The sequence below is a fragment of the Poecilia mexicana genome, unplaced genomic scaffold, assembly GCF_051168715.1.
Source record: "Poecilia mexicana isolate PSO_F unplaced genomic scaffold, ASM5116871v1 scaffold_16, whole genome shotgun sequence".
In the NCBI taxonomy this organism is placed as follows: domain Eukaryota; kingdom Metazoa; phylum Chordata; class Actinopteri; order Cyprinodontiformes; family Poeciliidae; genus Poecilia; species Poecilia mexicana.
Genome location: NW_028263385.1, coordinates 8,585,309 through 8,603,367, shown reverse-complemented (window position 1 = coordinate 8,603,367; position 18,059 = coordinate 8,585,309). Strand labels below are relative to the sequence as shown.

Sequence of the window (18,059 nt, the reverse complement as noted above, 5' to 3'; positions counted from 1 at the left end):
CCAAATGTAGATAATGTAATAATGCAATTTTTATAAGTATTATTTGCAACTAATCCGTTTCTTACGTACTTTATTTAGAGTCAAAGCAAGACGTGAAGAAAGAAAATGCGACCTAGATATTCAATTACCAACAATATGATATTCTGAGCTGTCATAAAATATAAGGCAGTTTTCCAGCAGCACTTGCAAAGAGACTTTATTTCTTAACACTTCTCAATATGTGTCAGTGTCTTACATAATCTAATCAATCTGAATAAATAAATAAACAGTACTTACTTGGTCATTTAAAAATACAGTGATTGTCTTTTCTTCAAATAAATATGTTTACTCGTTTTGCTTTTACCTGGACAAATGTTCACAACAAAGAATATTTTCAGATGCAAATTTGTTTAAAAGACATGCCGTTATTCATCTGTAGGTTTAGTGTGGCCTCGTCATTAAGAAACTCTAAGCATGACATTACTTTTTGGTAAAGTTGTTTTTATTTTGTTGCTTGCTTTGCAGCTAACCTCTAAGACATAGTAATCTGTAGGAAAAATAAAAAATGACTTGTTGTATATACATTTTATTTTCATCTCAACCTTTCAGATTCCCCCTTGTACCTTAGGAGATACTGTACATATTGCCTTGAAACCTTATTTCTTTAAAAAAAAAAAAAGTTGCTTTACATGAAAAAAATCATTGATTTCATGTCTGTCCACAAAAAGTCACACATTAGCTGTCTTACATGGGGTATAAGACATACTTGGTAATTTGAGAGAGATATTTATGTCAGATATTTATGACATGAATTTTCTTTATATAGCAGGTTTACTATTGTACCTAATGTTCTGCCTGATCCACAGGATTCTTTTATTCCCAGGCCATCAACAACTTGTGGAATGGCACAAAGGCACCATGTCCCGGTTTGCTGCCAAGAAAATGAAATTACATTTAGATACATGACTGGAAATGTACTAGTTTCACAAGCAAAAACACATGACAACCTCTCATACACGTGTTTAACCTTCTGCACATGTATTGAGCTACTTCTGTTTAAATTATTTGAGTAGTCATAGAAAAAATACCTTCAGAAATTCCCTTTTGCTTTGTTTGTCACTCAAATCAGACATTCTCATGACTCACCTTTTAAACACTGTAGTCTGAACCTGCTCAGCAGGCTTTAAGACTGCTAACTGAGGTCAGCAAGTTAGGGAAAATGAAGGTGTATGAAAGGTACAGTTTAACTATTTTTGTTTTAGTATTAGGAAACAATAGAACACTAACCGTCAAATAAACCAAAGCATATTTGTTTAAAAGTGGTGGCTTTACTTCCAAAGAAGCTGTGATATGATCATGTTATAAAGCACAGCTGAGAACCTTCTACTTGGCAAAACAGACTTGTAGCGTTGCACTTAAATTCTTCAGATAAAACACACAAAATATACCCACAAGGTGCTTGGTGTATTTATGGGGAAATTGATATTAGTTACCATTCAAAGTAGGTATGTCCATTATGACTGCCGTCACACAGTGATGCATCATGGCTCTGCAGTTCCACTCCAAGGTGGAGCTCTGGCTCCCCCTGCAGGTTCCCCAGGAAACGAACTGTTCCTGTGCTGATCCGGCCAGATGGCAGCATGATCCTAACCCGATGGCCCAATTGCAAGTCCATGGGTGAGTGGGGGACAAAAACCCGATGTGGGCCGTGAGACGTTTTCCAGGATCGCACACTTCAGAAGGGAAAAAAATAAGTTAGTTCTATATCAAAAACTGAGGTTCATTAGTTTGTTTGTTTGTTCTCACTAAATTTGTAGTATGATCAGCATAATTTTTGTTTTTGTGTAGATAAAAACAATGCTTTGATAAAAAAAAAATTATATATATATATATATATATATATATATATATATATATATATATATATATATATATATTATTTTTTTTATATATAAAATTTTATATATATATATATATATATATATATATATATATATATTTATATATAAAATTATATATATATATATAGGTATATTTTTTTATTTTTTTTTTTTTTTATTTTGTCACATTAAGTCATTTGTAGAGGAAAAGCATTTTCCATGTGTAATTGACATTCTGTTAATTGTCCTAACTGAAGAAGACATTGAATGGGAATGGATATGGTCAAAAACAGTACTCGGGTCAGCAGTGGTGTTTAAACAGAGTTCAGTTGTCCCAATAAATGTTGCCAGATTGGGTGGATAACCTCCCAGCTGCTTCTTATGGGCTGGAAAAAACAACTTTAGGTGGATTGTTAACATTTGAGGAACTTTTCACATTTGGCAGGCTTTTTGAAAGCATTCATATGAAAATTCGATCAAATTGTTTGTCATTGTGTGGCAGAAAAGCACAAACTTGTTAATTTTATTCAAACATGTTCTTGCTCTCATTTTATTAGTTTATTTATTTTGAAATGTCTACATTCTGTCAAATATGACATCATCATTGATTGATAGTTACTGGTCAATCAAGCGTCGCTATGAAATGTATTAGTGAAATGTATGTATGAAATGTATTAGTCAACTGTAAGGAATTTCACTAAGCTACACTGAGGTGTGTTGGCTTGATGTTCAAAGGCAGCATCATGCTGAAGTGGGAAAAGTGCAAAACTTATCCTAAGGACATGGAGGCTGATTTGGAGATAAAATTGTAGATTGCACCTCTCCCAGAGGATTCTAAAGGTCAATGCAAACAACCCAAATCTGACTTGCAAAAGGGTAAGCAGGCTATTCAGGTTTAGTCAGGGATACAAGATTGACATGTGGATTGGTAGACCATCAAGTATAACCAGATTTATTTTCTGCCACAATATTTTAACATAAAAACCTACAAAACTCATCTTATCTTATTTTATGTCTTATTACAACAAACAATCCAAAACTTCAATTGACTCCATCATACAGTCTGATTTTTTTTTCCCAGAAGTTGGTGTGAAGACTTTAGGCAGAAGGAACCCCAGTAGAACAACTACATCTAAGAAGTTTCAGAATCTATTATCAAGTGGAAGTGAAATAGATTAATGTCTCAGTATTTATCACATAGGCAACTCAGTCAGAAAGGTTTTCTTTTACTGACATGCTGGCCTACCCAATTAATGACTGTACCTTGAGGCTGAAGATAAGGAAGAAGAAGATCTTGAGCTCTGTGGGGTTGACAAGGATCCCTGGCTCCCTGGTAAACTGCACGAATGGCTGCCACTTCTTGATGACGCTTTGGATCTTCTTCTGCGTTGGCAGAAACCACCTGCTCATCAGAGATAGCTGTTGGTGTCATTTCCTACTAACAGTTGTCTCAGTTGCTCAGTTGCTTTAATGTGATGGCTCTGATTTACTTGACTGCTCGTCCAAATCATCTCCATTGTCTCTCTGCTCCTCACAAGTCCCCACCTTCAGCAGTATCTCAGCCTCCTCAGAGAAAACCTGAGGAAAACCATCATCAGAATCATCGCCACAAACTTAACAACCCCTGCAAACATTTTTGCAAACACACCTGATTACGCAGTTCCTCCTGTTGCCTTTGCAGCTCTGAAAATCTCTTCTCCCATGATGCTCTCTCGCAGGCGATCCTGGTCTTGATGGACAGGATATCTCTCTCGGTTTTGGTCACTCGTTTGTGGAGTGCGTTAACGCGGTCGGGGCTGCCTGGGATGGCTGCGGTCACCTTGCTTTCATAAGCTATTATATGACAACAAATATTAAAAATGTAGTTCCATGAGTCTGACAGATGAAAAGATGATCTAAAGATCAAAGACTATTTTGCAGTAACTTTTAGAAATAATAAAACACATTTAAGAAAAATATTGGGATCTTAATATTACCTTGCTTCTTTTTTTTTAAATAAACAGCTTTTAACATGGAATTCAAACTCTGGTGGCATTATCAAATAAAATAATGCTCATAGTCCTCATAGTCCTCATAATAACAGTGAGGACTTGCTCTTGTTCTTGCGTGTTAGATGAAAGTGTTGTACCTCACCAAATCCTTACCCACATGTCGTGTCACCTGTCTGCTTTTCTCCTCTATGATGTGTGCTTCCCTTGGTAAGAATTTAATTGCATTGTATGGACAGATCTGCAGAGCAAATGAGTGCCAAGCATTATACAAGTACTGTCGAAAGACGTCATTGTAAACTACCAATAGATCTATACAACAACTCACCCATAGAAACCGGCATGTGCAGAGAATCCCCTTGTATGTCCATGTAAAGAACGTCTGTAGGATGTACGCTGTCATGTTTTTTTCCACTCACATCATTCGGCTCTAATCAGATAACAAACAAATCAACTGCTTGTATTTATTTTGTGTATCAAAACTCCTGGGAGAATAAAGTGCACCCGGTTTAAGAATTTTGTAACTATACAAGATTATACTAAACCAGGTTAGTTCATCTGTCGTAACATGCTATGGTGGGGACCTACTCTGCAGTGCTCACAAATTTGCCATTTTAAAATGTACACAACACTCACGTTTTTCAGTGGTTCATCTGTATGTTGAAAAGAGAATCCAAAGTGAGGTCACATGTAGATAATATCTTCCATTTAGCTTCTATTGCAGGTCTCTGGTAAAGATTAATGTGGTGTGTAAGGCTCATTGACCTGTTGCTATGCGCCAGCTTTGCATGAACAGCACTTGACGACTGCTGGGTAGGTAAATCTCACCTAATCTTCTTAGTCATGCAATTACACAGTCCGGTTGCAGCCTGGCTTCCTAATTTGGTCTGCTGAGCCTAATAGTGTATATAAACAGTGAGAGGAAACACTCCGGTGCAACTAGTGTCCATGTACATCCACTCTGTTCTTTGGCATACTGAGCAACTCAATGCACAGATTGTTTTTGTGGATCCCTTAGTGGGGTTGGGAGGTGCTGGTGCCTATCCCAGCTAAAGTTCAGGGCGAGAGGCGGGGTACAGGATAGGTCGCCAGTCTGTTGCAGGGCAACACAGAGACAGACAGGACAACCATGCACACACACACTCACACCTAAGGACAATTTAGAGCAGTGGTCTCCAAACTACGGCCCGCGGGCCGAATCCAGCCCGGATCCGGCCCGCCTCCACATTTGGTCCAGCCCCCTGAACAATACCAGAGAGCATTTAGATTTTTTTTCATCCATCGTATTTTCCAGACTATAACCCGCTTATATGTGGATTTTTCTTCAACCACCAGGGGGCTCTTTAGCAGGAAGTGATCATTGGAAGTCAAAATTGGAAATCAAAGAAGAAAGTGACCATTAAAACGGAATTAGGTTTTAATAGGGAATTGAAATTTGAGAATATTGTTGATCAGTTAAATAGCATTGAGGGGAAAAAGAAGATTGTTCGGGTTTTTTAAAATAATAATAATAAGAAGAAGGAAAACACCTATTTTCATTCAGCACATGCTAGGACACGAAGGATCAGCACTTTTACTGTTACAGTTACCGTTCAGAAACTACCGTAATCAGTTCAGTTAAATCTAAACTTGGCAACTTTTTCTTTTTCAACCGAAATAAATGTGATATTCAATTGACCTGTTATTACTCAGATTTTGGGCGTCCGCCCCTTTCTGCTGGTGCAGCATCATTGTAGAAAATCTAGAGTGGAAGAGATATCTGCGGCTTATATTTGTATGTTTACTGTTTTTTTTTTTTATTATTATTATTTTTTAAACTTTGGGGTTGTGGCTTGTAGTCCGGTGTGGCTCATAGTTCGGAAAATATGGAGTTGCTCTAAAAGTTGCATTAAAAGTCCATTAAAAGTGCCAACTTTGCATGATTTTGTAAATTATGATAATTTAATGCAAAGTTGGCATTTTTAATGGACTTTCAATGCAACTTTTAGAGCAACTTTGCATTAAAAGTGTCATTATTTACTGAATGACACTTCATGACAACTGTCATAGACATTCATAAAGACTTGTTTATGTTCATGACAGGTGTTATGTCATGGTTGTGACAGTGTCATGTCAGTCTTATGCACACCGCTTCAAATAAAGTCTTACCCACATTTTACCAGATTAATTTTTATATTTAATTATTTTCCTGTAGAAAAATAAATAGGGTCATTTTTGTATGTTTGTTCAGTCTAAAGTACTGTGCCACAGAGCTCATTCTCTGCAAAAAAAAACAGGAAATGATTGTCTTTTTTTTCCATCTATGACAACACAGCTGCCTTCGGCTTCAAACTAAAAGCTTGGCATTGAGGTGAAATATGAGTCAACTGGCCATCTATCCATGGTAATTGTTGGAGATGAATAGGTGTATAATTTTAAGCCTTATTCAATTTAGGTATTCATTCAGAGACAAAGAAAAGCACTCATCTCAAATTGTGGGTCATGTCCTCATGCATGCTTATAATCAGTCATACAAACTGAACATATAGGGAACACGCAAACAGCAAAGCTCCTTTCATGGTTTTGAAAGCAGACAATAATGGGTTTTAATCAGCTTATCGCAGACACTTTGAATGTGAGTGAACAGCGTCTGTCTTTTGACAATAATCTCAGACAAACTTTATCTATGCAAATCACATGATATTTGCTCTGTACTTGTGACTGAAAAATCCATCCTGGCTGTTTATAATTACTTGTAGTTAACATATTAATGTTAATATGTATATATATTTAGGAATAGGATCAAACAGGATATTTATGTCATGGATGTGCAGCAGACAAATAAGCAGCGTCCATGTCAGGTAAAAATATAAATCAAAATCTCTGCGAAATGCTTCAAAAGTCTTGTTAGACCTCAGGCAGTACTGAAAACAAAAAGATTTCCAACCCGCTTCAAGCAATGTGTAATTAATGAAGTGTATGTGACTCTCATGTTTTTAGCAAACTGAAAACAGATCCCCGTCACACCCACCACTGTTGTTCCTGTTGTTCAGCTACTGGCAATGGAACATCGGTATTAAGTACTGCAGTACAAGTTCCAGAAGTTTCCTTGGGATCCTTTATTGCATTGCAGCACACATGTTATTTCAGAGATCTTTGGTTACCAATGCTCAGGTTAACAATGCGCTTACATTTCTTTTAATCGTACACAACTGTGAATTTGTGTGGGGACTAAAACACCTTAGGGGAGATTTAGAAAGTTTCAATAATTGCTTTTCTCTAGTATCTCCAGGAATTTCTTTAAACACAATCCATGTAAAGGGAACACACAAACAATGCAATTGTTGCCTATCTCAATATAAGTGACTTTCAAAACAAGTGGAGCTCCTAACCTCCTTTCAAAGAGGTTATAGGTCTCCCTGATCTTTTGCTTCCTCCACAGATTCTCTATCAAATTCAAGTTCGGCAATCTAACTGGATCCCTCCAAAATGTTGTTACTCCAACATATTTGTCAATATGCTAAAACACCTAAAGGATTAATTTAAAACTATATCTGCCAAAGGTATGAATAATTTTGGGATTAACTATACTACACTATATGACATGTTACCTCTATTTATTACTTTAAGACTAATTCTGTGGTCAGATTTGGATATATTTAACACAGCTTGCAGTTTGTACATAAAATATGAAAGGTTTGTGTTATTTTAAGTGATTGTTAGTGCTAGTGTTAGTATGAACTACAGTCATTAACATTACGATATGTCATAACTAATAACATAAATAATTCCAGTAAAATGTCAGTTTTGAAACAATCTTTTGTGGCAAAAGGTTGTTTTGCCATAAAACAACCTTTTGTTTTTATGCTTCCAAAAAAATTATTGGAAGCATAATTTTATTATGCTTTATGCTTTATTTTGCTTCCAAAAGCATGAAATCAGAATGTTGGTACAAGGAAATGACTCAACACTTTTTAGAGTGTAATTTTGAGAGTTTTATGATTTGTAGAAAGATGGAAGTGAAAAATAACACCAGTGAACTTCATAGACAAGATTTGTGTTTAAGTTTGAAATTCATCTGAAGGTTGAGGCTCAAATATGCATGCAGTCAATTTAAAAGCGATTGAAAGAAATAGTGTTCTGTCTATTTTATTATTTTGTTCTTATTAGTATTGTCTTCCTTTAAATTAGAAATAATGTGTAAAGTAAGATACATAAGAAGGGGACAGGGTCAAAAACATTTGTACTTCTGCCTACCTCCTTTTCAAACAAATGTAAATATGTATCGCGTGGTGTTTGAATGTTAATGTGAATATGTTCTAAATTAACCAATAAGCAAAACTAAATTTTGATGCAAATGATAAATGCATCAAAGTGCCACAAAAGCTTGAAAAACTATAATTAAAAATTCGGACAGGATTCAAATTTCACATTAAATAAACAATCCACAAACCCCTTGATGTTTTTATGGGACAGTTTCCCTATCATGAAGTGCAAAGTTTTGATGAAAGGTGGAAACAGTTCTGTCATCTGGAGTGGAAAAGTTCTTTTAGTGTTGTGCCCAAGAATTCTATGTTCTTTAGGCCACAAAGAGGTATTTGTTGTGTGGAGGGGCTTTATGGTTCGGAGAGAAAGAGGGGATCTGATTTCACATTGTGTTCAGCAGAAACCAGAAGACTCCCTATACAATCACACTGCAGGGCTCTGAAATCTCACCTTTACTCTTATAGACTTTTCGAAGGCCTCATTCACAGTTTTTCTTTTTTTCTTTTTTTCTTTTTTTTATAAAACTTTAATTGCTAGCTAGACGACTTCAGGGTATTTATGATAGGAACCTAACACTTCAACCAACTGTAATGCTATCTTCTTTTCTGGGGATTATGCTCACAAAATTTTTGACATTTTGAGAAGAGATGGAATTTAATTTTTGCTATGTAAAGAATTTATTTGTTGCCTTTGCTCTGAATAAGTGCTTAAAAGAGGCATTTAAAGTCGTCCCTAAGGTTGACCACATTTGGGGCTTAATCAGAACTACAATCAGACATTAAAGAGTTTTCATCCACAGCTCTGGGTGCTTTGGAAATCCCCACCTTCTCCCCCCAGAAAGTGTTTACCTGTACTCATTACCACATTATTTTAAGACCCCACCCAACAACGGCAGCGTGCCTCCAGTCCCCTCCTCCGACGTGGTGCAGGTGAGAGTTTCCACTTGTTTCGCTGCGGTGAAGTCAGGAGGAAGCAAACTGGGGGAGGAGGAGGTAACAGAGCGCAACAAACAACAAAGAAAGGGAACTCCAGAGAGAGAACAAGCTTACTTACTTCAGCCTAAGTTGAGATAAAGGCATGCAGAGTGCATCACAGGTAAGTGGATTTTATTTATTTGTTTTTGGCTAGCCAAGCCTCCGAAGTCGAGGAAAAAAGGAAAATAGTAAAGTGCAGGTTGGGAAAAACAGGATCATGTAACCGGAAAATTAGTTATTTGGAGTTCAAATGTTGTCTTCTATATTTTTTTAAGTAAACATTTCAATAATAATAGGTTTCTTATGTGTAAACATATCAGTGCTTTTGTCTTTCATATCAAACATTATTTATTTTTAAAATATCCCAAACTATGCTCTGCCTTCACAAATGTATGTTGTCTTTCCATTAAAACAATTACAATCTTTAAAATCATGCAATTTCTAGGATTCTGATAGCCAACATGTCCAGATGTCAGAGTTGGATCTTACACATTTTACCTTAAACTCAACCACCCCTACCTTTGAGGCTGCTTTGCTAAAAAATAAAACTAGTGTTTCTCAAACCTCTGTAACATTCTCAGCAGGTTACAGAAGAGACTTCTTTAAAATTTAATATAAACTCCAACTTTTATTGGAAAATGGCCACTTTCGCAACAGTTTAAAAAAAAATCAAGGTTGAACTCTCCTTACAAATACAACATTTTGGGATTCCTTGTTGAGATGGAAGCTGAAGTGACCGATGTTGTCATCAGTTTCCAGGGTGTAGCACCCACAGGAGCTCAAGCTGGGATCCAGAGAAGAAAGGAACAAAACAAGTCATGCCACGATAGCAGCTCTCCCACTGGGACTGATCAGGGAACAAACACATTTTAATTGTGCTCAATGATAAATTGCCGCAAACCAAGACACTTGAGGTGTAATTGCGTGACCCAATGCTGAACTCATTTTTGCAGAAGTTACTTCATAGAGGGAGCAGGTTGATACTTTACAGCACTTGCAGCATTCACTGCATTTTGAGTTTGTATTGTGTTTTTAGGAGGTGGGGGCGATGGGCTCACAGATATTTCTCTGTGGACTTAATTTTTAATTAATCTTTAAAAAGATATCAGTGAAACTTTTTTCTTCTTCTACTAAATCTTTATTTAGTAGAATCACAAAAGACATTGAGACAAAGACATCTTTCACAAGGTGATCTGGCCAAAAAAAGACAGCCGTACACATCACTGCAGACGATGTGGACAGACGGCAATAACTAAAACAAACTTTAAAAATATTTCTAATAAAGTAAAAGTAACAATTTCAGATTTAAAAGTAGAAGTTTCTTGCTGTGTGACCGGCTCCACCAAACAATTATGAGCTCACTTTTCCTCAGAACAGTGAGAGGATTGTAAAATGAGAAGATCTCACATCAAAAGAACTGGGCAGGTGGGTTACAGTGAATGAGCATGGTTGTTATTCAGAAACCTGTTATCATTGGTAAACAGTCTAAATTGAAATTGCATCGCTGTCTGTCACAGAGACCTTTAGTCTGTTCATTATTGCTTAGTTCATTTTGCTGCCAGACGGGTATCGTTTGTCATGAAGTTTGTTGACTTTCAAAGCAGAACAAACAAATTGCTTTGGTTTTATTATGGAAGTTCAGTTTTATACATTACATGCTACATCTGAATTTCCCCTCTGTGGGACAATAAAGGTTATTTCTATTCTATTTTATTTTTGTTTTTCTAGGTTGGGCACAGAGCTATCTCCATTTCTTCCAGTAGCATAATGGCTTCAGTCGTTTTTAAAAAGGACACAGGTATGTGTAAATTTCTGAGTTTAAAACTTCTGTTGATATTTAGAAACATGGTCATCCTCGTGGTTCAAATCACTTACTAATTTCTAAATCCTGAAAAGTATAAGGTAAGCACAGAACAGGGTCAAACAAATTGAATTCTTATTTTAAAGACAGAAAAAAGAAAAAACAAACAGAAAACATAGAAAAATATATTAAAATAATTTAGAGGATTATATTGTGGATTATGAGTAAGAAAAAAAGCTGTGCACCAAATCCTAAAAACTTATCCTGTCCCATTCTCTGAACTTGACTGTCAGTGTTTTTAGAGGCCGTGCAGTGTCACTTCCTTTAAGCATTTCCTTAGATTTTCCATGTAGTAATCTTTGCTTCAATAATCTTTTTCTTCAGTGATGAAGCTTTAATCACTGAGTTCACATGAAGGCCTTGGCAGCTGACTTCATTCACAATTTTCTTTGTGGAAAAGATGCACCTGATACATCCAGGTGTTTTGAAAACTCTACAAGAGTGACCCTTTGCACTTTGACAGCCCTTCATAATTTTCTTCTGACCCTTAATGTGAAGTAAAAAAAAATACCTGGACAATTAAATGCTCACTCTGAATTTGACTCTGGATCCGTCTGACATTTTTAAATAGATTCTGTTTGTTAAAATGTTAAAAGAAAATGTCATGAAACCCCAAAGTGCAAATGAAAAAATTGTTTTTCATGTTGATGAAAAATTATATGAATAACTGTGTTAACATTTAGAACTTTGTTATGTTATTAAAGTCTCTATTTGGTGAGGTGTTATCAAATTAGCAGTCAGGCAAAAGTACATCTAATCTTACGAGTTAGTTTGTTCTGTAGTTTTAGATGACACACAACCAAAGCCATAAAAGTTTAACATCGTGGAGATATAAACAAGTAATCCTTTCCAAGATATTACTGCATTATTTATGAAATTATTATTAATTATTAAAGCCATTCCTGCAGGCAGCATAAATATGAGCACAGAAGTTAAATCCAAGTAAAAAAAAAAAGACAAGATATTTTACAAAAATACTAAATGTGAAATTCAAAGTAAAAGTCAGACAAGTCAAATTAAACTGATTTACACTTACTGTCAGCATCTCTGCTGATGTTAAACTCTGATGAAGGGGAATACTTTATAACTGTTCCTCTTGCCCAGAGCCAGTTTACTAGCTTGATGTCAGGAGAAAAAAATGATTGCTTTTTACTATGGAAGAGGATTAGGGCCACTGGAAAAAAAAACAAAAAAATCTAACTTTAATCTCAGAATTCTGAGATAAAAGTCAGAACTGTTTTTTTTTTTTTTTTTAGTGGCCCCAATCCTCTTCCATAGTAAAAAGCAATCATTTTTTCTCCTGACATTTTTCATTGCACAATGGCTCCAAATTCAAGCCATTTTTTGAATTTGGAGATTAAAATAATAAATTAGATTTAATCGTTAATTATTCAGTGGACTCTGATGTACATTCTTGCAAGCGCTGTTTTTAAATCAACTTTACCAGCAGTTTTCTTAATAAGATGGGGGTCATACAATACAGTATCTCACCTGTCGGGAGGTAATTACTGAACCCTTGTAAACAGTCAATATAAAGTTCTATAACCACATTGCTTAATTTCCTGCAAAATGCACTATACTTTTATTGCAAAGCCCTGCTGGCTGGGCTGTATGATATTCTAAGACATATATTTGTAACTCAAACCTGTGTGGTAATCTTTGTATCTGGTATCTTTCCCATAATGTCCGTTTTTGCAGGTATTGTATGCCTCCTCATATCAGGACTTCTGCTGCCTTCAGTATTTGTGTCTGGGCAAAACGCAACTTCAAACACAGATCCTTCCACTACATTCTCACCAACAATGGCAACTGCCTCCACCATGAATACCACCACCTCTGCAGCAAACACCGCCATGACCATAGCAACAACAACCTCAACCACCAACCAGGCTGCTAGTATGACTAGTAGCAGTTCAGCAGCTACCCCTACTCAGAGCACCATACCCACCACTTATGGAGGTACTGTAATGTCTACTGCCATCCAGTCTCCCTCAACCAACTCAGATTCAGTATCCCAAAACACTCACTCTACACCAACCACCTCTGGAGGCCCAACATCAGTAAGCACCCACTCTGCCTCAAGCACCTCCGGAGGTTCCTCATCATCCAGCACCCACTCTCCTTCAACCACCTCTGGAGGTTCAGCATCACACAGCACCCACTCTGCCTCAAGCACCTCCGGAGGTTCCTCATCATCCAGCACCCACTCTCCTTCAACCACCTCTGGAGGTTCAGCATCACACAGTACCCACTCTGCCTCAAGCACCTCTGGAGGTTCCTCATCATCCAGCACTCACTCTCCTTCAACCACCTCTGGAGGTTCAGCATCACACAGTACCCACTCTGCCTCAAGCACCTCCGGAGGTTCCTCATCATCCAGCACCCATTCAATTTCAACCACCTCAGAAGGCACGGTATTTAGCTGCTCTCAAATGCCTCACATGTTGTAAGACAGGGTAAATGCAGGTAGACAACCAGAATACTAACTTTGCTTTCTCAACTTATATGTATGTACTACACAAGTAGTCCTCCTTTTGATAGCAAAGAATTGTGAAATAGAACTTGGGAAGATTGTGACTATAATCTTTTTGTGAAGGATGTAAGTTTTTCAGCTGGCAGCTGGTTTCTACAAAAAGGATTGCATCCCATGTAACTTTTAAATTCTTTAGGAACTGATAAGGGCTGCACAGTGGCGCAGTTGGTAGAGCTGTTGCCTTGCAGCAAGATGGTTCTGGGTACGATTCCCAGCTCCAGTCTTTCTGCATGGAGTTTGCATGTTCTCCCTGGTTTTCTCCAGGTACTCTGGTTTCCTCCCACAGTCCAAAAACATGTCAGGTTAATTGGCCTCTCCAAATTGCCCCTAGGTGTGAGTGTGTGTATGCATGGTTGTTTGTCTCTGTGTTGCCCTGCTACAGACTGGCGACCTGCTCAGGGTAACCCTGCCTCTCCTCTGGAACATTAGCTGGAGATAGGCACCAGCAACCCTCCCAACCCCACTAAGGGACAAGGGTGTAAATAAAATGGATGGTCTTTAATTGTCCACTGTATTTTCTAGGATGGCATGTCAGCTGTTTGGCCAGTCTGTTACAACAGACTTTGGACGGGTGCTAGTTATTTCACTCCTACCATTCAGCTCTCTTACAGTTTTGGTTTTTTTGTACCTGACGTTTTGGGGTTTGAAAATTACCCATTTGTCACAGGATGTCAACTGGTGTCTACTTTGGGAATCTTTCATCAAATTGGCAAAGGAGTGCACTGACCTTTCAAGAAGACCTGCACATGTTGCACCAAAGGTCTGAGAATGGGTATCACAAAACTATGATGAGGGCATCTCTACTTGGAACCATATGCAAGCTTGGAGTCTCAGCAGAGAGCATCCTGTTGGGAATACATGGAACCACAAGTTCTTAAAGATGAGGCGGAGAGATATGATTACCAAGAAAGCAGAAGGAGAGTCCAAGCCTTAAATTAGAGAAAGATCGTGACTCTTGCAGTTCTTCAGAACTTGTTGAAGATGTCTGGATAACCTGATAGTTTTTAGTGAATTCTTAGGATATACAGATTGTAAACAACTACGATATACCTGCTTTAAAGTTTCCCAAACATGACATCATTTCTTTATTTTAGGTAATATGACTGAGGAAAATAAAAACGCCACATCAAATTCTTCAATGGAAATGGCAAGTCAATCTTATTTAAAAAATAATATTGTCACCATGTTTTCTATTTGTACTATATTGATCTTAATTATGTGTCAATCAATCTGTCTAAAACAGGTAAATTGCCCTTCCTTCTCCTGCTATTACTCTGATTGCTACTCAAAGTACAACAGTCTGAATGAATCTTATTGTTCTACTGGAGAATCATGTCAGGTAAGGGAGTAAATAATTATTTTATACTCTGCTGATCAAGTCAATTAAATAATTAGATTGTTAATGTAAAAGGACTGTGAACAAATAAAAATGTACTAAAGTATATTTGTGTAATTTTGCAATGGATCAGCTGCTGAAATCAATGGGCATGTGGTACAATGTGAGCTGCAGTGCCTCTTGTGTGGAAGACTGCAACAACACCTCTCAGCCCAACTGTTCTGTGAACTGCTGTAATTCCACTGGATGCATTCAAGACATTTTTGTGCCCATGATGATGACAACCACCGGTAAGATAGAGAACTTGCATTTGCATATTTCATCTTGTCATGTTTGTCTTTCTCTTTACAGGTATATTTAAAAGTACTTGTTTGTGTGTGTGATCTTGCACTCTTACATACCGTATGCTTTTCTTACATAATTTTAGTAGCTGCAACCATGACAACAAACGCTCCACCAACAACAAGAACAACCTCAACAACAGCAAACAAAGTAAAGCCCAAAATCTGTGAATGACCTTAGCACTTCTTTTCTCCTTACTTGTTAATATTTATAAGTTTATTATTTGCTTTGTGCTTAAGACTTTCAATTAACTATCAGAACGTGAATGTTCTGACATAATCACCCTGTTTTCTGTGTCGTGTTATTTTTTTTCTTCAGGGAAACAAATGTCACAAGGGTAGCTGTACTGGAGAAAACTGTTATAAAAATTTCAAGGATCTTGAAATTTGTACTTCTACAAACCCACACTGTCAGGTATGATCTGTGAAAGGATTTTTTATAGCTTTTCTTTCGTTTGTGTATGTGACATAAATCCAGCGCTGAACAGTAGGTGTAAAGTAAAAAAAAGTCTAAATAGAAGTCTAAAATAACTGTAGTATTTATTTTTCTGTTTGCAGTATAATTACCTCATCTGAAAAAAAAATATTTTCTCTAATTAGTGAGATATTTATAGATGTTCTTGTAACTACTTCAATTGTAGTTCAATTATATATATATATATATATATATATATATATATATATATATATATATATATATATATATATATATATATATATATATATATATATATATATATATATATATATATTGTCTTTTTCAGTTGAAAAAAGAGACCTCTGCCTACGGCGTTGTTTGGACAGCGGGGTGCACCAATTGCACTGGATATGCTGCCTGTACTGTGTCCACAATCTCCCCATGTAACCTGGAGTGCTGCACTGCCACCACAACCTCCTGCCTGATTTTGAACGGCACATTGAATGTCCCGTCTTTCGCCACAAGAGGTCCCTATCTTCAAATTGAGTTGATCGCTTCCTTGGTTTGCCTGCTTGCAATCACTCTGCTTCTCTGAGTGAATGAGCATGCGTTTGCTGTCCTCGCGTTTCTATATGCGTATCTCGTTGGGATTCATCTGTAACTGCAAGAATGTGAAACTATGAAAAAGCCTCAGTTTCAATGTTGATTTTGTGTCCTGTGTTTTGCACTTCCAGTTCATATTCCTTTCTGTTTAAGCATGGCTTTGAACTTAATTGAGAGCGTCAACCAGGGGGAACATGCTATCAGCCTAATCCTAATCCTCACATTTCAATCTCATATATATGAATATAAATTATATAATAAAGACAATTTTGAGTAAATTATGAGTAATGACTTTTAGTTGTTAAATAACCCATAACCTGTCATTTGTACATTGTCCATTGATTGGAATTGATATATTTGCACTGCCACACTTCAACTGTTTAAAGGGGAAATATATTTTGGTCAGTGAGTGACCCAAAAATAGGTACAGCACAGATGATTTATGATATAAAAAGTTATTTTTGGAATAATAGAACATTAGCTTTATTTGCACTTTATGAAACTCAAAAGTTGGGCTGTTACAAGAAATTGTTACGGCAGTTCTTTTACATGTATCCTTCTTGAAGTGTGCAATTTAATATGCAGCAAGTTTTGTCTTATAGTTTTCTGATTTATGACTTAAATATATGTAATGATATATTTTATTTTCAAATGGTGACATGTAAATGCTAAATGAAATCAGAAATGTGTCCATTTCTTCTAGCTTTGTGTACAGAATAATTTTGATTGTGCTTAAAATGAAATAAATTCAAGCTATATATCTCAAAAGTCTAAATGATTTGACTTTGGTTCGGCAAAGAAAAGTAACGTAAAATGTGGTTTAAAAAGTTTTAAACCACATTCAAGTTTCAGGACCAAAAATGACTAGTAATGCATATCAAACATGTTTTTCTAAGTAAGGAACCTATTGAGAAAAAAAATAAAATAAAATAAAATTCAAATGTTGCTTAGATACGAGTTTTGTTCAGTCTCACTGATCTAATCTCTGCTTCAACTTTACAAAAATGTAAGGTTCTAAATAAAAAAGCTTTAGTGAATAACTATTAAAATTCCCCATAAACATTGATTTATTGAAATGGCTCCCAATTCAAGTTATGAGCTGTTTAAATTATAACTCGTTAAGTTGCTTATTTTTAAGCCTTTTTTTAATTTTGGCATGTCCTGGATGACTGAGAACAAATAAGTAGATAGAAATGAATATCTGGGAAGTATCATAACTTAAACATAACACTTAACACTTAAAGCACCAGGGTTTTTAAAGAAAAATATTCAGATTTTATTTTGTGGTTTTAAACGCTCTATATTGAAGACAATGAGAAATAAAGGCATAACTTTCTTTTTTTTTCTCTATCCCACTTGCTCAGGCCCTCCCTCCCGTTTCAAACTCTTCTAGTTAACTAAAATGTAAAGAGTTAAATATCAATGAGATGTTTGCTACCTTTGACAAAAAAGCTTAAGACTATGAAAGCGGTGTAGCAGTTTTGCTAATGAGGCAGCTCATCATGATTTAGCCAAAGTAAGAAATTAACGAACTGCAGTCTGCTCTTTATTGTTGATGTGTTTCTTCTTAATGAGCAGTGAAATAAAATGTTTACATTTATTTACCGTCAAGACTTCCCCTACATTTTGAAATCACATTTTCCATCATGGACATTTCGTAAGTTCCGCTCTCCCTGTTAGCCACAGCTAACAGCTAGCTTCTCACTTCTGTGGCTCTGACGAGTTTATATATGTCGTTCAGCAGCTAGCTGTCGCTCCTCCTACACTTTGGACTGAACCATTGTTCTAATAACGGTAGGGGGGACCTAAAAATTAATTCTTATTTTTTTCTGAGATAAATGGCAAATTTAGTTCGGTCTTTGTTTCTTTTGCCTTTTCATATTGATATTATTTAAATGCAA

At 36.3% G+C, this 18,059-nt stretch overlaps 2 protein-coding genes across 3 annotated transcripts; one reads left to right on the top strand and one right to left on the bottom strand.

The window, feature by feature from the left end:
* Positions 1 to 169: 169 nt before the first annotated feature.
* Positions 170 to 4,615, bottom strand: LOC106906271 (uncharacterized). The gene is made up of 8 exons (XM_088013873.1): positions 4,484 to 4,615; positions 4,176 to 4,277; positions 4,004 to 4,088; positions 3,508 to 3,692; positions 3,350 to 3,437; positions 3,123 to 3,261; positions 1,473 to 1,712; positions 170 to 910 (listed from the first exon to the last, which is right to left on the bottom strand). The coding sequence occupies exons 2-8, from the start codon at positions 4,248 to 4,250 to the stop codon at positions 853 to 855; spliced, it is 870 nt and encodes a 289-aa protein (XP_087869999.1). The 5' UTR covers positions 4,251 to 4,277; positions 4,484 to 4,615; the 3' UTR covers positions 170 to 852.
* Positions 4,616 to 9,035: 4,420 nt separating this feature from the next.
* LOC106906344 (uncharacterized) lies at positions 9,036 to 16,926 on the top strand. 2 transcript variants are annotated; one of them, XM_014971625.2, is made up of 9 exons: positions 9,036 to 9,187; positions 10,795 to 10,864; positions 12,626 to 13,336; positions 14,555 to 14,607; positions 14,704 to 14,799; positions 14,930 to 15,086; positions 15,224 to 15,288; positions 15,457 to 15,552; positions 15,902 to 16,926. In XM_014971625.2, the coding sequence occupies exons 1-9, from the start codon at positions 9,170 to 9,172 to the stop codon at positions 16,148 to 16,150; spliced, it is 1,515 nt and encodes a 504-aa protein (XP_014827111.2). In that variant the 5' UTR covers positions 9,036 to 9,169; the 3' UTR covers positions 16,151 to 16,926. The 2 variants fall into 2 exon arrangements, with proteins under 2 accessions (XP_014827111.2, XP_087870339.1); XM_088014213.1 differs by having other exon boundaries at positions 9,037 to 9,187; positions 12,626 to 12,886.
* Positions 16,927 to 18,059: the final 1,133 nt, after the last annotated feature.